Here is a 26,005-nt window from a genome sequence, read left to right as displayed (position 1 = left end):
GGGTGAGGCAGAGAAAGGAAAGGAAGAAGAATGTACCCTTTGATCTATTTTTTCTTTCTCCTCTTCTCCCATAACACTATTAGTTGACGATAAAGGGAATTGTCCACTTTGACAAGAGAAGCGATACTAATTTGTGAGGCGAATGGCACCTTTATTTTATATTTAGCACTTTCTATATATTACAAATATGTGCATCTTTATTTGTGTACAAAGTTTATTTACATTGATTGTCAAAGTTTTAGACTAAAATTATTTGTTTCTTAACCTTCCTTACAAAATGAGAGTTAGATTCCCAAAACCTGAAGTCTAGATAGTAGCCTCAATGTTGGTTTTACTGGATTACCCTCACGGAGTTCAAATCTTGGGTTTTCTCTATTGGGAGGCTCAGGTCTTAGAGCAGGAGCTGTGGACAACTGTGCTGCCCTCTGGAGTAGACAGGCATGCTTTGATAACCACTTTAATCGTGTCTTTCTCATTGCCTGAAGAAGGCCTTTTCATCCATGCCCTTCAGGGCTCCTACCATCTTTCTCACTTCTCCCTTGTTTGAAGAGAAGGCAGAAAAAAACGTTAAATTCTCAGCCTACCAGGCTCACTAAGGAGTGCACCTGCGTGGTACCACAGCTATCACAGGGAGAGCTATGGTAGTCCTTCCTTCAGTGAACGAGGTAATGCCTTTCTTCGGACTTTAAACTCTGAATGGTTATGATCTGATCATTTTTTTATACAGCAAAATAATGTCCAATAGAATTGGCAGCTCAGAAACTTTTCTTATTTTTCCACTTAAACAGAATAAAATTCTTAGCATGACTCTCCATGATTTTGGCCCACATTATGGGTAAAGCCCACCCTTATTTGCAAGTATTCCCCTGTTTGGTCAGGCACGCTGCAGTAGTCCGTATTTATTCTGCAGGCTTCTGCTTTCCTTCCTCTGTGCTTAGACTGATCCCACAGGGAGGCTCTCTCTTCCTATTCGTCTCTCCAAGTCTCTAGTAGTATTGGACCCAGTTCAATGGTGCATATACTCCTCATGTAATGTTATCTCCACCACACAGCCTTGCTGAATTCATCTAAACAAGATAAGATTGCATCTCCAGCTCTCATTTTATCTGTTCTAGATAATTATGTGCATATATTATCTTCCCTACTACACTGAGGCAGAATCTGTATCTAATTTAACTATGTATTTTCCATATTACCTACCCCTAACAGAAAGTTAAAGCTACAAGCTCTTAAGAGAACATATACATACTAGTGATAGTACGTCTTTCTAAAACTTCTCCTTTCTCTATGTCCTAATTAATAACTATGCTGAACTGGGTATAGGAACAGATCTCCTGGTTCTCAGTCCAGTACTTACTCTTTGACAATGGTGCTTCTCCTTCTAATACGCACATTGAAATGTGCTTTAGAATCCCCATCCAGGAGCCCCAGACCATAAAAATGAAAATCTGGGGAATGGAGCCCACACATCAGTTGTGTTAAGACCTCCACATGATTCTAATATGCAACCAAGACTAAGAACCCTACAGCTTGAAGGCCCCTGGATCATTTCTTGTACTAGGTAATTTTATTAATTTGAGAAACTTTTCTTTTTTTTCAGATAAGCAATATTTGAAGTAGAAAAGTACTAAACATAATAGATCATTTTGTTTTGCTTTCAACAGTAGCTTACTTAACTGTTTAACTTTTCAGATTTTTCGAAAGAAAGCAGTGGAACTTGGGGTAAAATTGCTACCTGCATTTCATACTCCCTCTGGAATACCTTGGGCATTGCTGAATATGAAAAGGTAAAACTTCATTTTCAACAACATATTTTAAGGGGAAATGGTTGAGATTGTGGACTAATAAGTAAACTCTAGATGGATTAGTACTTGTGTGATTATAGTGACAAATTGACCCCACTGGACTCTGTCCTTGTGTTGGAAGCTATAAGCTTTTCAGTGTTCCATAGCCTCAGATGGGTCCATCATGTAGAGCATAGCCCCAACAGGATCATGTAAACCAGACATGATCTGAGGTTTTCACTATTTCATGGAAAGATCACATCAGTGATACTGTCTCTCTCCATAAATATCAGTAGCATCTCACTGTCTTTTAAGTCATCATGAAATTGTTTCACTTCAGAGAAAGCAAATTCCTAAGAGCATTTAGCTACTGGGGATATTACAGAGATAGAACACTGGGAGAAATCAGATTCCCCCAAACAAAGGAGCTGGTAAAACTGACGCTTGGAGCACCTGAGACTTTCCTGCACACCATTGCAAGGAAGAAAGGGGGCTGATTCATTGACCCAGATCAATCCAACCTCTCATCCTCTTTGGGTGGGGAAACCTGGTGTGCCAAGTCCATGAGAATATGGCCCCAAGAAGAAACCTAAATTAAACAACTTTCTAGTATTCTCCCAGGGAGTTGTTTGGGTTTTCACAATAGTTTAAGCATGTCATTTAAGATTCTTAATTTCTTCCTTTCCATGAATTATTAATGGCTTATGGGCCTCTTTGAGATTATAAGGATGATGGTGAAGATTGCTACTATTATTATCATAAAGTATGGTGGGTTCTTTACACTTATTACCACACATAAGTTTCACAATAGCCCAGTAAGGTCAATACTGTTGTTATCTCCATTTTATTCATAGGGAACTGGAGTCACAGAGAGATTAAGTAATTTGCCTTACATCATACAGTAAGTAAATGGTAGAGCTGTAATATGTATTTAGATGTTTATGTATATACATCGATGCATAAACACAAATGGGTTTCTTAGAAACACCAAAAAAATGAACAGGGTGGTGTGGCAGGATTAATGGACACTTATTCTTAATTATTTTTAGTGTCTTTCCTGAAGTTAATTATGAAATTGCTGATTATTTTTTTAATAAATAAATCCATGAAAGGTCATGCTTTGTTTTAATTCATCCTGTGCCTTTCTATAAGTGTGTGTTTGTCTGGAGGGGGCATGTTGAGGCAGAGGGATGGGGAGTCTCCACACCACTGGGCTTCATTAAACTCATATAGTTCTCTGCTCTATAATGTCTCAGGGTCTGTTTTTCTGAATAGGGCTCATAAGGCTTTTTCTTATCAGCTTGAAATCTTTGCATGTTTTGCTTATAACAGTAACTTACTTAAGGTAGGACAGAGTCTGAGCTTGGCTTGGAGGCAAGTTGGTGTTTATATGGAGACCCATACATTTTATATTTGGCTCATGTAGACCTTCTCTATTGCATTCCATATCAACAGACTCTGTATTTATAGATAGTATTCTGACCAGAATACCCTTTTCTTATGTAAGGTAAGATCCGGTAACAAAAGCATTGCTCAGTTAACTCCCTTTTTCCCCTATCTGCCCTCTGAGAAAAATGATGTGGGTATAGTAGTACATTAAACTAATTGGTTACCAAGAGACCTGCTTCTAGGTAGAGACCTACTTGAGGTCTGTTTTCAGAGCAGTCATTTAAACTCTCCAGTCTTATTTATAAACTGGAAAGTAGGCTCGTTCAGTAGTTCTTTTGTGGGCTTCACAGACTTTCAGATTCCAATGAAATCTACACCTCATTTCATAAAATACAATTTCCTGAGTATACAGATTTGTCCACAATTTCCAAAAGTTAACAGCATCATGGTGCCCCCTAGGACCTGAGAACCTCAGGTTTGAATTCCTAGAGTAATGATCAATCAAGGTTCCTGATGTAGGATTCTGTGGAGCTAATTCCTCTTACTTCCTGAAAGGTAATGAAATCAGATAAAGTTTTACTAAAACTAATAGAGACGGTGTGGGCTAGTTGTTTGTATAAGTTGAGTTAGTTATTGTAAGTTGCTGATATTTTATTAGTTCTGGCATCTCTTGAAATAGAGATAAGAAACTGGATTATGTTGAAGTATATTTAACTTTACTTAGTGTTTATTTGTAATAGTCAAGTGGATTGTTCCTTAGTGAAATCTATTTTTTAGTGTACTGTGAAGATTTTTTTCAGTACATAAGGAATAATTAACTATTAAATTCTAAATCCTTTATTATTTTTCATATCTGTACCTATCAAGATATGAACTGTGGTGTGAAAATTTTTTACAATACTTAAGACTTTATGATTAATTTCAAAGATTACAGGAAATTTTTATATGGTGAAAAATAATGGTCGTTTTCATTTATGTATTCTCTGATGTCTTCAAGTTAAACCAGAGGAAATTAGGTAATCCTTGGCAGCTGATATGATATCTTCCTGGCAACTTGAATGAATTTTTTATTATGTGTTTTATTCACCTTTATTCTCGTTTACCAAATAGCAGTGACTTACCCAAATTCACACAATGAGCATTGGCAAGGTTAATAGTAAAGCCCACTAAAATCCTTCCTATCCCTTTGTCCAATCAACTATATTCTTATAATCCAGTCTCCTTTTATCTGCAAGCCTGATTTATTATATTGAGCTCCTTCCTATAAGGAAATAAAATGACATTTCCTATTTATCCACAATATTACTTTTCAAGTGTACATAGATGCTATTTTCTCTGAATTTTTGTGTTTTCACAGTCAAGACCTAGGAATGGGAAGGAGGGGGAGTCTTTTCTAGCTTTTGAAAGCTGTCACTAGCAAAAGTTTCAAAGGAGAAGGGGAAAACATGTCTGGCCAAATCATATGTTCTTAATTACCTTCCCAAAATAAGAGAATGTTAGTGGAAGGATGCCCAAGGTGGTGGCATGGAGGGTACTTTTTAGGCTAGAAATATATTCACTGTGAGCTGGCTTTGACTCTCAGCAAGAAAGATGATAGGAGGGACACTGAATATACTGGCTATAATATCATATTCAATTTTTAAAATCATTATGATTTTACCAATACCTGTATTTCAACAAAAATATGAACTTCCTGGTATTATTTGTTCACATACCCCTAATGTTCTGATTTTTTCTCTAAAGATAATTAACATCTTTACTTTTTCTTTGTCAAAAACAAGCCTTTCTTTGAGTTCCTGGCATGATAACAGTTCTGTTCTAAGTCCTGGGAAGATTTTCTCTTTCTCTTCATTTTGCTCAAAAAGATAACAGGCATGTTCTTTCCCTCAGGGGATTCACAGCCTAGTTGATAAAGTAGAATATATACTTAATATGTCTTATTTTACATTCACATATGTAATTGACAAATGTAAGGTAGTCTGTTCCAGTAAAAGATAATAAATGCTCACTGGGTTGAATTTAAAACAAGCAGGGGAAGTTTATATGTTTGGAGTCAAAATACCAATAAGAGGAATTGGACTTCCATATTTGTGCAAACTGAAATATACAGAGAACCTAAATAATGTGTCATATGCTACCTTAGGAACTCTGTCCCAAAATCTGTTCAGAAAAAATATTTTTAAATTTTCTCTTCTGCTGAATCTATAATAAATTCTTAATTTAAGAGCATCCATATTAAGTTATAAGCTAACTAAAATTGTGATTTAATAGCAAGTGGTCATTTGATAGGCATGGTGTTACAGACAGTGTCAACCAGGCAAATATGCCCACTTCACCTGTACAGTTATAGAATGAAGATGCTTAGGATATGTAATGTCTCTGATAAAAGAGAACCATTGCCTTTCTAACAGATTAGATTTTGATATAACTCAATTTCTCTAATGTGAAAATGTCAGAGATTGATGTCTGATCTTGTTACTACTATTAGCAAGAGGCCCTTTGCAGTTTTTTCTCTAACTGCAGAAAAAGTCACCTCTGTGGTTTGTAAAATCAAGCATTTCCCCATTTCCATATTTCCAGGTAGAATGCAAGCCTGGTGTAAAGTAGACTTAGATTAGATTTTGGACTTTCTAAAGTGTGTTCTTAATTTAAAATAATGTAGTTAATGTTCCCATTATTCATTTCTATCACAAAGCATACAATGTGGGCATTCCTAATAATTATTCTGTCTTTCTTGATAAATGACTTAGTTTTAGCTAGGTACTGTTTTATCACTTGTTCTGTTGTGGTTTTTTCTGAACTGCCACTTGCCTGGTGGTTATATTAAGTTAAGAACTGTCTAGAGTGTGTGCTTTTATTGCACATATTGAGGCATGTGCCAGGCCTGGCCTATCTCCATTCAGATTCTCATTAGTCAGCAAGGTGATGAATGAGGCCCATCCCCCTCACCTGTTTTTATTTCCTTCTTGGCAAAGTTTTATTTACTGATTATTCTAATTATCTGACAACAATACATACTGTGTCATTAGTTACACTGAAGCTCATTTTATTATAATTGCAAAGTCCTTTACCTGAACAGGGCCTTATTAAGAGCAGTACATGGCTTTTAATAGTGAAAGATTATCCTGTGTGAAGTGTACACAGTGTATATATTTAAACAAAAGGTGATAGACTTCTTATTGGGATTTTAATATCTTGGTGGTATAAAGTGCTAAAATATTAAATTGTAGTAGGTTAGTTTTAATTGACACAAACAAGAAGAGCCAGTTTAATGGATTAAATATTTTTAAAGTATTTTCCATATATCTACATTAATAAATTTCTACATTATTAAATCTGCTAACCATTTCCAAAGTTTCTGATTTCAAATTTGAAAGAAATATATGTTTTAAGATGAAACAGAAAACAATTCCATACTTTCACATCATAGGAATAGTATTAAAATATTAATAAACAAATTTCCTGAGCATAAGTAGATCAAACTGACTTAATGATTTGTTAGTATTCAAGAGGCAAAAAATACCCCTTAATTACCCCAAAAATGTTCTAAAGCCTGTGATGTAAGTCTGAATGTAAAATCAGAGCCTCAGCTTACATTTTATGTTTTATTTATATATTTCACAGATCTGAATTCTTATTCAAAGATAAGTTTACCAACTCAGAAAAGTAAAAAGAGAAGTTATAGTCTTGCCGCTATCTTAAGCTAAACTTTTCATGGGTTCTTTTACCTCTGGAATCCTTTTATCCTCTGAATTAGACATTTTGTTATATTGGATTTCCCTCTTTTATTTTTTTTCATTTGTACTTTTTCTGGAAATGGTAATCAATCATACTTTACATTTCAAAAATGACAGGCCAGAGTTATTAATATCAGACCTTTGAACAGGTTTCCTCTCAAGGTTCGGTTTTGTTTACCCCATTACTGCCCGCACAGGCCACAGTTAGTGGGAAAGGAATCAGGTTTAATTAGGAAAAGCTTGCTAATAGGGGAGATGGCCAGACACTCATCCTAAAGGCCATTTCAAAGAATTCAGTACCTGAAAGGGTTTTTTTACGGGGAGAGAAAAAAGCAGGAAAGTGAGTCAGTTAACAGGTGTGCATTGAGCTGCAGATATTCAAAGGTGTTTTCCTTTCTCTTAGTAGGGCAGCCCTGTAAGTTTGCCCTTAGTGGGGCAACCTTCTGCTCCTGAGCCAGTTTATAAGCATTTAAAGGAACCACAGTATTTTCATGCAAGTTAAACATTGTTCTTTGTGATTATCAAATACTTTGATATTATTTGAAGACCATCAGGTGTTCCAGGTTCTGAAAAACTAAAGATTACTGATTAGGAAGTCCAGGAGACTAATGTTTTTTTTTTTCTCTTCGGTCCTTTTTACTGGACTAGTTGACTATAGTAGTTAATGTGTCAGTCTCTCAAAGTGGGGATGTCTTTTAAAGATAAGCTTTTTGTGGGCTGGGGTTGTGGCTCAGTGGTAGAGCGCTCGCCTCGAGTGTGGGAGGCCCTGGGTTCAATCCTCAGCACCACATAAAATAAATAAATAAGTGAAGTAAAGGTATAAAAAAAAGATAAACTTTTTGTCCTGTCAAAGTTGTAATGCTGAGCAAAGGGAAAAACAGAATAACTTTACAAGGGGGAATTTTCAAAATCTCAAGTAGGGTAGTGTTAAAAACAAAATGGTACAGACATTACTGTCGTGATATTATCATAGTTAAAGCTCTACTTATTAACACTGTCAGTATAAATTTAAACCATGGATAATTGACTATCAGAGTTTGCCTTCTCATAGTGAAGCTAAAACAACAGCAATATGGCATCTATCCTGATGACCTCACAAGGCTTTGTTGAAAATGTAATTGAATAATACCTTGAAAAAAAAACATTGTAGAGTGTCAGGAAATAAATGTGTGTTGGGTTTATTCTTTATGGTCTTATTGTCAATATTTGACTATAAAATAATATATACAGATATGGCCTGTGAAAATGAAGGAGTTAAGGATGTGCCATCTCAAAACATGCCACATTATTATATTGGTTATTTCAAGCTGAAATCACCCAAAGAACTGTAACTGCACAAGGGCCATTTGACCTGTTCTTTCCTACATGCAGATTCTTTTGAGAAGGTATGCCCTTCCCTTGCAGGCAAGAAAATAACCTTCATCACAAAGAGACTGGCAATCTGAATAAATAAGCTCTTTGGAATAAACTGATATATCATTCACCCAATATATCTCTCAGTGACACCCCTAGAATTTACTGCCCTCATCCAGTGATCCTTGTATCCTATTATTACTTCACAAATTTGTTGGTCCCTGTTTAAAAAGTATGAAAGTATCTTGCTTTGGTCATTGTGCCAGGCTAAATGTCATGTGATTCCCATATACATATGAAATCCATAAAACTTGTCCTTGTATGCTTTTCTCCTGTTAATCAGCCTTATATTAATTTGGTTCCTAAATCCAGCCAGAGAGCTCACATAAGAACTAAGGCAGAGGAGGAAGAGGATCTCTCCTTCCCCTGTAATAAAATTGTAGATTGCTAGAACTAACTTGGTGCTAATGTCCTTTCAGTAGTCTTCAGCCATTAGGCCATCAATGCCCCTAACCTATTCTCAAGCTGAGTTCTATATTCTTAAGCCAATAAGGGAGATAGTATTGGTAGAACTGACTAGAAATATGGAGCACACGTCCGAGGTCTATATAGAATGATGTGGTTTTGTGCACAAGCTTTTATTGTTTTTCTTTAATTATTATTTTGGATCCAGCATGTAGGGTTAAAACTGAATTTACTCTATAAAATTACATTTACTGGTGAATTATCCATTCTAGAAATTAGAGCTGTGCAATCTATGAGATTTTAAAGTACGTGAGGCAATAAAAGGTTATGTTCTTTTTTAAAGTCCCGCAGGCTAGATAATGCCTAATTATTATGGTACAAACTCAGTCTGAAGAACTGGGTGCATTCCTGCTATGAACATCCACATAGCCCTATTTTCTTATTCTTAGGCTATGCTGCTTCTACTAAGTGTCTAACCACTGTGGTCACTTTACATCAGTGATTTTCAACCTTCCCAGTACTTTGAAATAATGGAGAAATTAAATATATGTGTGTGTGTGTGTGTGTGTGTGTGTGTATGGATACACACACAAAAAAAAAAATATTGCTGCATCCCTCATCCCTTTTCTTCCAATCTGTTTCAACTGATTTGGGGGTTGGGTCCTGGTATTTATTTAGAGTATCCCTGTTATTCACAATTTGCTGATTCCCCCTCAAAAAGGGAGACCCCCAAAGCAGGATCTTTTACATTCAGTGTCACAAATACAAACACTTGGGACCACTGAGTTCTAACAGCACAAGTTGAGGTAGTGGCCAGAGAATGGAGAAGCAGGAGACCAGTTTCCAGATAAGCCTCTCAACCCAATGGAGATGAAATCATAGATATGGGGTGGGGGGGGATGAGACAGAAGAACAGGCTAATAAAGGGGAGAAATATTCATGTATTTTCATAGATGGGGATTTTCCAGAGCTCAGGCACAACCCCTTTTTTCTCTCTTTATGGTCTCATGCTTCCCATCCTGGTGGCAGTTAGGTGTGTCACGTAGTGTAGAAATTAGATTATAATGATGTGAGAAATTATCTGGTGGTCACTCTCAGCCATCTTAGATCCAACTGGTTTGGTCTAGTCTACTTGAAGGAAAATTTCTGGTCTTCAGGTGTCCTGTCTTCAAAGACAAGCAAGATTAGAAATTCTAATCAAGTAGAGTAGTTCTGCTAGACCAGGTAGGCAGTACACTGGGTAACATCCCAGAGTGTTCTAATATTCAACAAGGGTTAGGATCACGACTTTAGGGTTAGTATTTATATGCCAAGGAGAGCTTCATTTCTTCCTCACCTTTGAAAACTTTCCACCATCCTTGATGGTCAATTTAATTATTGAAATATAACAATATCAGAAAATTAGTTTGTAAATACCCAACTTTAGGAGAACAATGTTTTTCAAACTTGGACAGTATCTGAGAATTTCTGGAGAGCTTGTTGAAACCTATATTACTACATCCTATACAAAGAGTTTCTGATTTGGTCAGGTTTTAGTAAGGTTTTATAGTTGCTCTTCTAATCAGATCCCCACTAATGCAGAAGCCTCTGCTGCTGCTGATCCAAGACCACACTTTGAGCAGTATTGTAATAAGAAATGACTGAGTCATCAGCTGGTGGCTCACTCCTATAACCCCAGCTACTCAGGAGGCTAAGGCAGGAAGATTGCATGTATAGGGCCAGCTGGGGAACTTAGATCCTATCTCAAGCAAAATTTATGAAGAAAAGACAAGACTGAGTCATCTGTGTTCTTTATATTTTATATGTCTTAGCTGCTCAGTGAGGCAGCTAACTCCACTGTTAGGAAGGTGGCACCGGGGTATATTCTTTTGGTCATTAATTATACTTTTGTTAATGACTATGCAAAGTTTCCACTTAAGTTGAAGCAGTTTGTTGCTTCTTCTGAAAAGCCACTAATTCCAAACATTAATTACCTTAAAATAATTTACATGTTCTTTTTTCCCCTTGTACTTCTCTTTTTCTTCAACCTAATGAGACTAGAAAACCAACTTTGAGCCATCCTAGCATAAAGAAAACAAAAAGGTATTTTTAATTAAGAACTTGAGGGTAACTGTTTAAAAGCAAAACCATTTCAATAAAGCCATATTTGTGGCTTCAGGCAGAGTAACTTTATTATAAGCAGCAGGGGACCTGGCTCCATAACTTAAGGAACTACACAAGCCAAAGAAGAGGCAAGGTTTATCTTCCCTCCAGATGAGTAGGAGGAAGCGAAGGCCTATTCTGAGATCACTTAACCCTCTCACTAAACCTTGGATCACTGTGTCCACCATGCACTCAGCATATTGACCAAACTAAAGGCATTTACTTATTGCAAGCAGTCAGATAGCAACACTTATTTAAATGCTCTTTGTTATAGCCTCCATTATGAAGAGGTAAGCAATGAACAGTTTGAACAGAGAATATTTTGATGTTATTCGTCATGCACTATAATGCAGTTATAGTGAAAAAGCTTCGGGATTCCGAAGTACCTTCCTTGCTTCTCACTTCCCTGGTCATGATTGAAGTTAACACCCAGGTAGATGGGATTTTAAAGTATCTTTTTATTCTATGGAAGAAAAAACAGACCACATCTGCTTCTAAACACTGGCTCTGGGATTCTCATTTTTTCTGCATCTTGCCCTCGGAATTCTACCTGCACAGACATCTTCTGTGCTTGTGATTGGCAAGGGAAGAAAATTGAAATGTGAATGGAGTGGCCTAGTTGATGGATCCCTCAACCATGAATTAGATATTTTAAAATATTTTTCTACACTTTCATAAGCTCCTATATTTTAAGGGTAAATTGTAGCATATGAATAATAAGTGCAGGAATTTGTCAAAGGTGATGTGCAGATAATTGAAAACCAATCTATCCCAAGAAGGTTACTTAAATCCTTTTTTAAAAAATTACTGGTGATATGTGGGAAGTCTGTTAATGCTACCAGAGTTCTAGACCAGAGGCCCAACTCTGCAGGTCCCAACAAATAAGATCTAGCCACTTGCCCCAAAAACCAAGTGGAAAAAATAATAGTAAAAAGCAGGAAAAGAACTTTAATCATAGTGTAGCTATTCTAGAAAGACAAAGGGGACCAGCATTTCCAGCCCTGTCTTCCAGGGAATACATCCATGAGCTTCTGAGTTAGATAGATAAAGGGGGAGCCAGTCTTGGTCAGACTGTGATCTGGTTGATCATTCTCTCAGGATTAGTCATCCAAGGCCTCATCTGATACACAAAAGTTGTCATTACCTGGGGTTAGTTTGAACTGAGCACAAGATGTTTATCAATCAGATCTGTTCTTCCTGGAATTCAAGGTGACTGACAATAGCAAAGAAGATATACAAAATGGAGGCAGAGACGCCAAATGTTTTATCCTGCTTTTAGTTACCCATTGAACATTTGTAGACCCATGTAAAGAGTCTAAGTTCTTATTACATTAAGAGACCTTCCTCATGCTTCAATTTGAGGCAGATAGAACCTTAGTACAAAGTACATGGGATTGAATTGTTAAATTTGACCATTGCTTTCCCCACAGTATCTAGCACTCTTTAAACAGTTAACTCACTAGGAAATTTTTATATACAAACAATTATAGGTATTCGAATGCAGTGAACTAAGTTTTTCAAATGTACAGAACTAAGATTTTATAGATTCAGCTTTGTTCACTCTATTCACACAATTGGTAGCAAATCAGCCTTAGCAATTTAAAATTTATGCTGTGTACAGAACTTAGATTAGGGACAAGTCAGAACACATAAATTCATACACCACCTTTGCAGGCCAGCAATGGAATAATCTCTTCAAGGAATTGACTTCCCCAGGTTTTTAATGAGCCAGCAATCAATTTTCCTGTGATTGATCTCAAGACCAGGCTTCTGTTGTTAGTGTGGGGCCAACCTTTCAAATATCTAATTAATAAAATTTAAAAGTTTATGAAGTAGTTTGAATAGATATTTGAAAATCAGCCCAGGTATCAAGGCACTTTACCAGCCCTTATAATTGTTAATCATTGTAAATATTCAACTTAATACATTGAATCTGAGTGGGAGTTGGAAGGTCAATATAAAATATTTAGACTACAGCCAATAATTTTTAAAAGCCTCCCAGTCTCAGTGGTACATTAACCACTCCAGGTTTCTTCCTTGTGCCATAATAGCTATAGTGGATCTCTTCTGGAAAATGGGATGAACAATAATTGATTGCAGTCTCTTATTAACTGGAGAAGGAAAGTGATGGAGCAGTACTAAGAATTAATTGTAATTTACGAATCTGGAAATTAATGTGCAGCTGGGCATGAGTACAGGCAGTGCAATTTGGTGATTTAGCAATCATGACAAATTATCTGCATCTGTGAGGTGGAGAGTTGTTAGAGTTCCTTTATTCAGTTTTTAGTAGCAGACGCAGCTTCAGGAAGACTTTATACGAATGCTCATGTTGCCCTTTTGTCCTGAAAATGTCAATTGGAACTTAGTATTATTAATTAAATATCACTTTCCCTCTTTGTCATGTCATGCTATAGTTTTTATAGAACATTTGTACAAAACAGTGATTACTGGTAATTGACCTGCATATGTTGAATAATCTTAAAATGCGACTGAGAGTTTAATGTACCTTGTAAATTGAGAGGCTTCCAATTAAGTCAAGTTCTTAAGATAATCACTTTCAAAACTAATCAAGTAATAGGACATTAGTAAAGTTCTTATTGACTTAATTGTGACAAATTAATAAACAGATCCAGTGCAATTACTACAATGGCTTTATCAGTGAACAGTTTTCCAAAATTTAAGCATAAATCAGTGCTGCACACCCCCCCAAAGTAAAACAAAAATTAAATAAGCCATTTTAAGGTTGGTATAATTTCTTATAGCTGTGTTTGAAAGCTCTTAGAAGTTTGGATTTTTTTGTGTGTTTCTTTTAAAATATCATTACCTTTGTTTATTCAAAGGTCAGTGAATCTACTTTCTGAGCCCTTAGAGCACATGACTTTACAAGAGACCTTTCATATGCTTTGGACAAGACTGTTACCTCTTATGTGTTCTCTCATCTCGGCTTTTTATGCCCTGTGCCACTGTATTGGTGCATCTTCTCTCTGTTGAGAGCTATAGAATGTCTTCTGCTCTCTGTCCCCAAGAGCTATCCCCATGGTATGTTTTTATACCTGGTAGGCACTCTGAAAATGGACATTGGAAAGTGAGTGGATTGTGAATTAAGATTTGCCATAATTTTTAAATATTTGACAGTGCCAGTTTCCATAACTGGGCTGATTGTATTTAAGAGAGATCAGCAGAAACAAAGATCAGCAGAAAAAGCAGGGATATAAATCAAAACATATCAAACTCTTGTGTGTGTGTGTGTGTGTGTGTGTGTGTAAGATGCTGTTTTATTGAATATAACTTTCTTAACTGTGATCACAAGTCCTCTCTGAAAATTGGCCCTTATAACTTTGTTAAAGTGGACTTAATAAGTAGTATCAGTTTTACAAATATAATGCTTATGATAGAATCTAGAAATCTGAGAATCTGGAGAGTGAGATCATTGGGATCCAAAAGAATAGATAGCTGTGTAATTGCAGGCCCCCAGATGGGTCAGTGCCTGCTTGCTACCCCTTTATATCTCCAGAAATCATCATGGAGCCATCTTCACCACTTATGATTGAGTCATATGTCAGAATGCATGGGTTTTCTAGTAAAGAAGTGTGTGCATGTGCGTGTGTGTGTGTGTGTGTGTGTGTGTGTGATGTATACACACATTTGTAATTCTAATGGTTCTCTATGTATTCTGTTTATAACGCACAGTCCTCCGCAAACAAGGAAGCATTATAGAGTCCTAGTAGTAATTGTCATCATCTGGGACAACAAAGGAAAGTACACAATGAAGCAACCCAGCTGAAGAAGGATGATTTTAAATTATCAGAATACCCTAAAATGAGACTGAAATAAGGACTAAAGTTACAGCAATTTTCCTAATTTTAAAGTATTTAATTGCAGTTCTTAAATTTATTAGGAAAAAAGAGAATGTTAATACTGTATAAGTGGAGCACTTTTAGCCATTTATTTATATGTGAATCACTATAACTGGTTTCATGATGAAATAAGGATTTGCACCCCACAAATTCATCAAGACCATAAACCAGTGGTCTTTAAACTCTTTTGATTGCTTTCTCATCAGTAAAATATTTTTTGTACACTTACTGTTAATTTAATATATATATAAAGTTATATAATTTTATGATATGTGTATTTTAAAAATATATAATTTTATAATATATTTATATATGCATATATAATATACATATATACATACACATATATATGCACCATTGTATTAATGTCATGATCATTATAAATAACATTCAAAAATTAAATTATAAATTACAAATTAATAAGATATAGATAAAATGAAATATTTATAAATTATTGAGAGTAGAGGAATATTTTTAGTGAGACCAGAATGAAATATATATTTTTAAAAAGTCATTAAAATTTCATTTTTGGTAGCGATTCAAAGGTTTTATTCTGTGTTGCTTATGTCAAAACTTTGTTAACATCTGTCCCAGGTAGAAAAGATACAAAGTTGTGTTGATGAAAGAAGTCCAATATTGACTGACCTTCTTAAAACATGTTTGTTTAAATGCCACTGTTGAGTTAGACAAAGAATTTTCTTAAAATTCTGGTAGAAAATTTTCATCTTTCATGGTACTATCATTTATTCTTACAAATTAATAGAAAGGTGTTTTGCATGTCTAATTTTAATATATAATTATATACATTTTAAAAATTTTAAATATGTAAGTTGTTTTTATATGTATACGTGCACACACACACACACAAACACATACAGAGTTTGTAAAAATGAATTCAGAAACCCCTGAAATGCCTTCTCTGGAAGACTTTAAAGTGAAATAGAAAATTCCATGTGTAAGTTTGGTACAAATATGAGTTTTATAGATGAACCACTTTCACAAATATTTTCATAAACATCCAATTTCAAGGTGATCTTTCCTTAGAATGAGTTTCTTTCTAAATGCAGATGTTTTATTCATGTTAAATTGTCGCCTTTATCTTGCAGTGGTTGATTGTGTTGTTTTCTACCTATTCTATTCAAATATTTCATAGGTAGCATACTAATGGACAACCACTTGTCACAGAAAACACAAGCGAGCTAGGAGGCACCTTTCTTTCTGTGAAATGACCACTCTTGATTAAATGCTTGACCTCAAGACAATCAGAAAAGCTCCATTTGATGAAAAATATTATGATGGTCACTTTCCAGCTTGTTAATGAAGTATTGTGATATTGTAATTATTCTCCAGTGTAAAAGTTTTGGAATCTACAATACATCGAAAGCCACTGGAGGCCATAAAACAAGGGAAGGTTCCATTGCCAAGTTCTAGTTGTGGAGTCTATACTGGAACCTCCTGTATGGAACCTTTCACAGAGGCACCAAGAGTGAGCAGTGTGTATCTGAATATTTAATTTTATAAAGTTTTTCCCCCCACTTTTAAATAAAATATTTAGAAATAGCAGCTTTGATAGCTTCTTCCTACACCCTAATTAAGAGTCTGGCATTCAGCTTCAAAGGCTGCTGCCATAAACAATAAATATCTGAATGTCATCTACCTTTAAGTCCAGACCAATTTCTTATCATTTGGCAGTTCATAATGGGCATATTGTCTCATTATATTAAGTGGGCTTTGATCTTGTTTAGATTATTCTTGAGAACATTTTTTTAAATTGGCTTAGAGGAAAGTTCTAAATTATTTTTAGCTATATATAAATATTATGAAACTAAATAATCCTATGACACATTCTCTTTTATTTGTATTAATTTTCTCTACTTTAAAGTGGGCCAACTACAGCTGTATGCTCAAAATGATTATTGATTAGATCAAGAGGGGTTTTTTTAGATGAAATAGCTCAGAAAGTGCTTAATCACATGAGCCCTTAAATGTTGGGTGAGTAGGCAACAAAATGGTGGAGAGTGTAGGTCAGTAGGGAAAGAGAGATGCTGTAAAATGAACCGCACATTTGGTGAGAATATCCAAGATTTTTAGTGTATTCATAGGGATTCACATTACAGAATTCACTAATTTCAGCTTCTGAGTGCTATGAGCAATAAATCCACAATATCATATTTATACTTAAAAAGGAGCTTCAAAAATAAAATTCATAGAATTAACATAGCACCATATACAATAATGTAGAACTATAAATTTGCTTTTCAAATAGTGTGATTCTACTTCATGTACAACCAGAGAAGTGAAAAATTCTGTTCCATTTGTGTACAGTGAACCAAAGAGTTTTCTACTGTCATGTATAACTGATTAGAACTAGTAAAAAAAATTATAAAAATTTTTTAAAAATAAATAAATTTGCTTTTCAGGTTTTTCTAAAAATGGCAAAACCTAGGTCCCTTTCAAAACTAAAGGTGATGCAAAATATATCTGCTACTGTCTTGATTCTAAAGGAAAAGAGTATAAAGGGGAAGAGGAGGGAGTTGGGAGGAATTGTGAGTACACAAACTATGGCCATCCCAGCAAGCCAGTAGTGATGCTTTAGGCTTCCACAATTCCCTAGTTTTCAGAGAACTTCCAAATATTTGTACATTTTCAAGGTCTCATTAATTTGATTTCATCTAATCTGGCCTAGACATAAGATCTTAATTTTTGAACTCTTGGAACTAAAAGAAATAATTTTATGCTTTAAGATTTCCCAGTACCTGGGGGAAAGGTAGGGAAGAGAAAATGATCTTAGCATTTCACTGGGACTGTAAGGTATTACTGTTAATGTATTTAGACCATATTCATCACTAATCAATTCCAAGCGTATTTTAAAGGCTTTCCATGGGTCTGATTGAATTTTACGTACCTTCCAGAACTAAATTTGACTGGTCAGATTAGGTTCTGCTGTACATGACCACCTTTTGTTAGCCTCACTCTCACTATTTAAAACTAAAAGTAAAGATAAACTTACAGAACCTCCTCTCTGGAGAGTTAAAAATGGGAAACAATTTTCATAGCACCTTTCTTGTCAGGATGCAAAAGCTAGAATCATGTAAATCTTTTCTTCATCGTCTCTTCCAGAATATGAGACCTGAGTTCTTTTATATATCTTATTAGAACCAGTGTCCCTTCCTCAGTGCCATCCTTTGCCTCCTGTGCTTTCTGCTGTCCCCTCTCTTTGTGATAATGTGATGAGAACTTGAAAATGTATTCAGGAGGAACCTCAGTGATAAGGGTGACAGTATTCTCTGCAGTTCTATCACTTCCTGATTCCAGGCCCTTCATGCGCAGGAGGCCTCTTGGTCTTTCCTCCCACTTCAGATCTCCAGCTCTCCTCTCTTCCCCTTTCGCGTTACCCACACAGCACCTCATCCTCCCCACTCTATAGCGATAATTACCAGACTCCCCGGAAGCCTCTCTAGGTAAAGCATCTCAGTAGTTCTTATGTTTGGGTCCTGAGATTGTACCTGAATCACCTACCATTACTTCCCTGACTCAGAAAGTAGAATCTATTGTCAGTCTTCGTGTTCTTGAAATCTCATTTGCCCAGAAGCTTGATTCTGAGCCCTCTTTCCCTTCCCCACTCTGTTCTTTTTCCTCTTGCTAATACTCCATTATTATATTTCACAGTATGTTTCTCTGTTCCTTTATACTGTTCTTACTGTTTTTTTCCCTTCAACTCCCTTCAGGCCCTTTATTAGATAAGGTTCTCCAGACATGTTTAACAGAACCAGTAGGAAACACACATGCATTCCTGGGAATTGGCTCATCCCATCATTATGGAGGCCAAATAACCCCACTGTCTGCCATCTGCAAGGTGGAGACCAAGGAAATCTGGTGATGCAACTTAGTCTGAGACCCAAGAACCAGAAAGCACTGGTTGTAGGTCCTGTGAATCAGGAGCTCCGGTGCCCAAGAATCTACTCTCTGGAGAGATAAAAATGGGAAACTATTTTCATAACACCCTTCTCAGCAGTATGCAAAAGCTAGGATTAAGTAAATCTTTCCCTTCATCTTCTCTTCTAGAATAAAGAACCTGAGTTCTTCTAAATATCTTATTAGAACCAGTTTTCCTTCCTCAGTGCAAGAGAATATGATGTCCCAGCTAAAGTATAGCAAATTCTCCCCTTTGTCCATCTTTTTGTTCTATCCAGGTTTTAACAGCCTGGATGATATCCACCCACATTGGTCCTTAGCCAGTCTGATTCAGATGTTGATCTCTTCTACAAACACCCTCACAAATACATTCAGAAATATTTTACCAGCTATCTTGACTTCTATAGTCCAGCCAAGTTGACACATAGAATTAACCATCACAGGTCCTTTATCATCACTTATTTCAGCCACTGCAATAAACTTTAATGCATTTTCTTGCTGGTTTCCATGCCATCTACCTTTCAAAGTCCCACACTGTTGAAACTTTATACACACACACACACACACACACACACACACCAGGGATTGAATCCAGAGGCACTTAACCACTGACCCACATCCCCAGCTGCTTTTTATATTTTATTTTGAGATAGTATCTTGCTAGGTTGCTTAGAGCCTGGCTAAGTTGCTGAGGCTGGCTTTGAACTCGAAATCCTCCTGCCTCTGCCTTCTGAGCCACTGGGATTATAGACTTGTACCACTGCCCCCTGGCTCTGTTGAAACATTTTTAAAATGAAAATGTCACCATGCCACTTCCTTGTCTCTTCTTTAGTGGCAACTTATTACTTTATATTAAAAAACAAAATTAGCCAGATAAAAAGATGCCACATAATCTATACTTATGTTATATACATCTGTACATTATCTCAGTTTTGCCATAATTTCTACTTCCTCTGTTTGCTCTCTTTGTTCTGTCTGGAACAACCTTCACTTCTCCCTTCACCTTCAAGTCTCAGTTTGGGCATCACCATTCTGGAAAGTCTTCCTCACCTTCCCTACTGTGCTCAGTTTCCCTCATTGCACTTATAGAGTGGCCTTGCTTGTCTCTATCCTGGAATATTTTCCCTCAGTTACAAGTGTCCAGATGCTCCTTTGTGGATCTGGTTAAACCCTCAAAGATGTTGGATAACATTGTTCCTTCAGGCATTAGTAAAGGACTATGGCTGTGAGCAATTCCAGGGTGTTAGACACCCTGGCTGTGAGGCACAGACATCTAAAAGATTCGAGGAGTCACTGACCTGGGGAGTAGTTGTTCCCAGTACCTGTCACTTCCAGGCATCCAGGTAGATTCAGGTATATATAAGTGAATATATACACCTCTGTAGTTGTACTGGCTCTTTCAAACCCTTGCAGGTAAACACATCAGAGTCCCCCTATATTGTAAGACAATAGTCACTTCTTATTCTTAAATTCTTAAATCTCTAGCCCAGTCCTTGCTAGTGAATTTTATCCTTATATCCAGCTGGATGCAAGATAGCCCCTCAACTTAATATGTCAAAAAATCATGTGCATAATGTTAACCCTCAAACAAGTTTTCCTTCCAGACTGACCTTTTGTTATACCAGTAATCTCAGTTCAAAACCCTGAGGTCATCTTTAAATTCTTTTCCCTGACAGTCTGTCATCAGATCCAATCTACTACTTTACCATAATATTTTTGACATGTCTCGCAGATGAGTTTCTTTGCCATTCTCACTCCATCACCCTGCTTGGCTCCCATCAGTTCAGTTCTGCTATAGAGCAATATCTTTGGAAATGGTCTTCCTGCTGCCAATTTCTCTTTCCTTCCTTTTGACTATGTGCATGCACACACACACACACACACACACACACACACCACAGCTAAATTTATCTTCTCAAAACATATTATTCCTCTGCTCTCTACACTTTCTCCCTTCAGTCCAGAATCTTTAATTGCTTCCCAGAGATGCTGGGCTTTTTCAAATAGGTATTCTGCTCCTAAATTCCTGTATTCATGCTTATATAGCATCCTTTGTTTAGAAGATCCCTTTTACTTTTTACCCTAAACAACCCTGCTATTTTTTTGTTTTTTGGAGGTGCTAATTTTCTTATAGAAGTTTTACACATTTCACATCCTCAATGCACATTTCAATGACAAGGATTAAAGAAATAAAGGGAAGACATGGCTTTGTATAAAAAGAGGGGAAAAAAACTCTTCTGAGATAAAGTGCTAGTTTTCTTTGCAAGAGGGTTGAGAATGAGGATTTGTTAGAGTTGAGAGGACTATATTCTTTTTTTAATTAAATTATTTATTTATTCTAATTTGTTATACATGATGGCAGAATGCAATTCATTTCATATCACACATATAGAGCACAATTTTTCAAGTCACTGATTGTACACAAATATTTTCACACCATTCATATCTTCATACATGTACTTAGAGTAATGATGTCTAACTCATTCCACCATCATTCCTATCCCCCACTCCCTCCTTTCCCCTCCCTTCACTTCACATTATGTTCTCCAACTTCGTCCATTTACCTGCAAATGCCTTGATTCAAGACTGCTATTTTTTTTTTATTTATACATGACAGCAGAATGCATTACAATTCTTATTATACATATGGAGCACAATTTTTCATATCTCTGGTTGTTGTATATATAGTATATTCACACCAATTCATGCCTTCATACCTGTACTTTGGATAATAATGATCATCACATTCCACCATCATTAATAACCCCATGCCCTCTCCCTTCTCCTCCCACCCATCTGCCCTATCGAGAGCTCATGTATTCCTCCAATGCTCCCCCTTCCTAGGAATCAGTCTCCTTATATCAAAGAAAACATTCAGCATTTGTTTTTTGGGGAATGTCTAACTTCACTTAGCATTATCGTCTCTAACTCCATCCATATACCTGCAAATGCCATGATTTTATTCTCTTTTATTACTGAGTAATATTCCATTGTGTATATATGTCACATTTTTTTTATCCATTCATCCACTGAAGGACATCTAGGTTGGTTCCACGGTTTAGATATTGTGAATTGTGCTGTTATATACATTGATGTGGCTGTATCCCTGTAGTATGTTGTTTTTTAAGTCCTTTGTCAACCCTGCTATTTTTAAAGATCCAGTTGTGTTACCTCTGCTGTGAAAGATTTCTTTAAATCCTTTCTATCATGTCCCCCCCCCTTTTTTTTTGCCTTGGAAAAGCTGACCACCTCCCCCTTTTTTATTCTCCTAACACTCTGTCTCCTACTAGAAATGGAAGCTGTACCACTGAGTTGTGAGATTTCAAAAGTTCTGTATTACTGTGTTGAATCTACAAAGGTGAAAACTTCTGAGCAGATTAAAAATGAATATGTTTATTTCCCCCTAAAATAAAATATATATATAAAACTTCTGATTAATCCCTGTCATGTAAACATGGCACTAGTTATTTAGCAAAAAAACAAAAGCCATGTTTTCATCCAAATGGTATTTTATCTTTTGCTGTTTTTGTTTGACATAGCTAGATAGATAAGATGTTGAGGCTTCTCCATCATTTAAAAATGGTCTGAATATAATCTTTAAAAACTTATGTACCAGGGCTGGGGATATAGCTCAGTTTACAGTAGAGTGCTTGCCTCACATGCACAAGGCCATGGGTTCAATCCCCAACACCACCGGGGGGAAAAAAAATAAAACACCTCATGTACCCAGCACAGTGATTTATCTAAATACTGTTTAAATTATTTTATTCTAGCATGATAAGAAAACATTAGTTGTAGAAAAAACTTAAGATGCTTTATTTAAAGGATGGAAGAAGATGTTTTGTTCAGGTAGGATAATTTTAAAGTAGATCCCATGAGGACTTTAGTTAATCAATATTTTGTATGTACTAGAAGTTTTCTGAGAGAAAAATTGAGCTATTTTTACCAGGAAAAAAAAAGATAATCTGTAGGTGATGGATGTTAATTTGCTTGACTATAAGAATCATTTCATATGTATTTGTAGTGTATCAAAATATGATTTTCTACACCTTAAATTTATGCAATAATTTTTTTAAAATAGAGATATTACTTTTGGGAAAATACTTTGTATTTTTTCTAATATGAAAACATTCTAATTAGAAGATGGGGAGGAAAGTTAATCATATCAACAATGTGTAAACATGAGTCTTTTGTCCAGTGTATCTGTAATGAGAAAAGTAGAACATCATCAAGCTCCGTGAATCACAGGCCTCCTTCCCAGTGCTAGCAGTGCTTTCCTCTTGCCCTCAATGAAAACTTCAAAAATACAGTTTTAATAATAAAGAAACTTTTTCCAACCATAATCTCCTTTTTCTTAGCATTCTGATGAGCAGTTTCCAGGGTTAATGACAGGGTAAGATGAATTTCATTAATGCTTTGGCACAAGAAATTAACATTCTCATGCATAGCACGTATTTGAGTTCAGTCAAGTCAGTATTACTGCTCATTTCTGTCTCTAGAGCCAGGAAGCACACTGCCAAATCATGGAGAATGCCATCATCAGCAGAAGGACCACATGGTTCAAGACATGCTTGTGATTGTTACTTGATGCCCAGTTTTTATTTAAGTCACAGTTGCTACAGCCAGTTTTGTTGTTGTTTTTTGGTTTATTTGTCTTTGTTTTGTGGTACTGGGGATTGAACACAGGGCTTCATGCATTGATGCTACATAAGAGCTCTACCTCTGAGCTCCACTCCCAGCCCTCCTACAGTTATTTAAAGTGAGATGAGCACAGGCACAGAGACGCAACCTAGGAAAAGGGGTCAGTGAACTAGACATGTGCTCTAATTGTGAGGAATTCAAGGAACCCGCTAGTTTATTCAGAAAATATCAGGTGAACCCCCTTCTCCTTCTACATCCTGTGCTATGTGCAGGCCGCACCTGGTAAACAAAAACACTTTCTTGGTGACTATCATGGAGTTTACAGTCTAGGGAAGCAAGAGACATTAAGTAATCACAAAAGCATATCGTGTTACAGGGAGCTCAGAGATGGCCCTCCACTGAGATCAAAGAGATGTGCAGATAGTATTTAGGTAGAGAGAGTAGGTCATCCAGGCCCTGAGGCACATGTTGTATGAAGTATGCTGGGAAAAGTAAGGTAAGGCCAAAATACTCAACAGGCTGGAAACAGAAGCTAGAACAGAGTTCACATCACATTTAACTTGGCAGCAGTGGGAGGCTGTTGAAGGTTTTCAGGAGGGTGGGCAGCATGGTTGAATTTGAGTTAAGTGAAGTTAGGATTACTGCTCATCTCTGTCTTAAGAGCCAGGAAGCATATGGCCAAATCATGGCAACTATTAGGAACTGATAGTTTTAGATTTCGAAATTTACATCTTTGACATTTCTTTTAACTTTTTCCCCCAAATACAAGCCTATGGAGTCCTACATAAGGAGTTCACCACTAGTTAGGCCCTTGAAATGCTGGTCATAGTATTTAACCTTGGTTGGCCTTTTGTTCTTGGTTTTGCCATCAAGTAGTAGTCTAGAAGATTTCTATTCATTGTAAGCAATCTCTTGCCATCAGAGTCTTTGATGAGGAAGTCCTAGAAAAACAGGTGAAACCTCTGAGAAAAAGCATATATGTATATAAATAGAAAGTTTGTATTTAGTTCTGCTCACTTATTTCAGATAGCCAAAGATGATTGAAAATCAGAAACCTGTTTATTTAATTTGGTGATGAAAGAATCATGTAAAATGGATTCTACAGCTTAGGATGAGTCCATTCACCAAAAATTAGACTCAGAAAGTACAAATATGTGTGCTTATTCTTTTTAATATTTTTTGGTTGTCCATGGATCTTTATTTTAGTTATTTATATGCAGTGCAGAGAATCAAACCCAATGGCTCATACATACTAAGCAAGCACTCTCTATTACTGAGCCACACCCCCAACCCCTGTGCTTATTTTTATCAGCTGATTTTATGTATTTTTAAAATAAAAAAGGAATTACCTAAGTTGGAAACATAATAGAAAAAATAACAGTGTAGAAAACTAACAAAAAAAACTTCTGAAAAAATGAAACATTTTACACTGTTCTATTATTGTTAAGGCATTTACACTCACAGGACATAAGTATGTGTTATTGATTCTCCATCAGAAATACTAGCACCTCAACTGTGTTTGTTAAATGCAGCATAGTAGAATTTATAGATATTTTCCAAACTGCATTACACAGGATATTATACCCATGAAATATTATTAACTGATCTAAGTGATCCATCAAAAAAATGGAACCCTATATGTAAATAAATATGTAAACATTAGTTCAAAAAGGTTTACTTGCTATAAATGTCTCAAAAGAATTAACTGGCTTATGTGCAATGTACATTGATAATCTCTGGGATGGAGCTTTCTTATAACATTATTTCCCAAACTTCTTTCTCCATAGAATGCCTTTCATACAGGATACCTATTACCTGAATGGTACTTCTTGTCTCTAGAACAGTTTGATACTCACTGATTCTGATGAATGTTGTTATATATCCTTCAGAGTAGTCATCTTAATGAATATATATTATCCTAGTAATAAACTTCTTGCCCCAAATATATTTGGAAATAATTTGAAGCATGTAATTTATTATACATTTACACTAGAATGCCATGTATTGAGTAATATGAAACATTCATCTAAGAAAGTGCTCACTGCAGAAAATTAGTATTATTGCTTATATATATACTTTTTAATCAAAAAGGAGGAGGCTTGCAGGTGCCTTCATTGAGAATATCGAACACACTCTCAGGTATTGGGGAGATGATAGAGTGACACAGAGTCACAGATCAGGCTTTGCAAGGAGCCAATAAGAATGCATATATTTATTTTACCTATATTTTGTCATTGATAAGAGGTATAAGATTGGTACAATTAAACTACCATTTTAATTTATGGGTAGGTACCTTATTTACATCTTTATTTATAAAGATTTTATTATTCCATGTTTTTGTTTGTTTGTTTGGTTTGGTGCTGGGGATCGAACCTAGGGCCTATGTGCATACAAGGTAAGCACTCTACCAACTGAGCTATAGCCCCAGCCCATTCATGTTTATTTTTAAAGTTCTTCTGATTCTCAATTTCTCAATTGTAGCTAGGAAATTAGGATTTCTAAAAGAGTTTGACCTACTTAATTTGTGTGAAAAATTTAAGATGTGTAATTGTAAAATTCTATTTTTCTGAATGGCAAAATAGACCTTAATTATTCTGATAACTTATTTCCTGGTGCATATTTAATTTGGGGGGTGGTACTGGGGAAATGAACTCCAGGCACTTCTTTACCACAAATGCCACATTCCAGCCTTTTTTTTTTTTTTTTTTTTTTTTTTTTTTTA

The 26,005-nt window shown here is 35.9% G+C and overlaps 1 protein-coding gene and 1 non-coding gene across 4 annotated transcripts in view; both read left to right on the top strand.

Moving 5' to 3' along the window:
- Positions 1 to 26,005, top strand: part of Man1a1 (mannosidase alpha class 1A member 1) — a 171,947-nt gene that overhangs the window by 95,079 nt on the left and 50,863 nt on the right. For all 3 annotated transcript variants that reach the window (XM_015500769.2, XM_048795787.1, XM_048795765.1), the window contains exon 6: positions 1,693 to 1,787. In XM_015500769.2, coding sequence (XP_015356255.1) covers positions 1,693 to 1,787 — 95 coding nt within the window. The remainder of the gene's footprint in view (positions 1 to 1,692; positions 1,788 to 26,005) is intronic.
- Positions 7,629 to 7,701, top strand: Trnas-cga. Its single transcript has one exon. It is a non-coding gene; the product is annotated as a tRNA-Ser (tRNA).

The sequence above is a fragment of the Marmota marmota genome, unplaced genomic scaffold, assembly GCF_001458135.2.
Source record: "Marmota marmota marmota unplaced genomic scaffold, marMar, whole genome shotgun sequence".
Taxonomy (NCBI): domain Eukaryota; kingdom Metazoa; phylum Chordata; class Mammalia; order Rodentia; family Sciuridae; genus Marmota; species Marmota marmota.
This window is presented reverse-complemented; position numbering and strand designations above follow the sequence as displayed.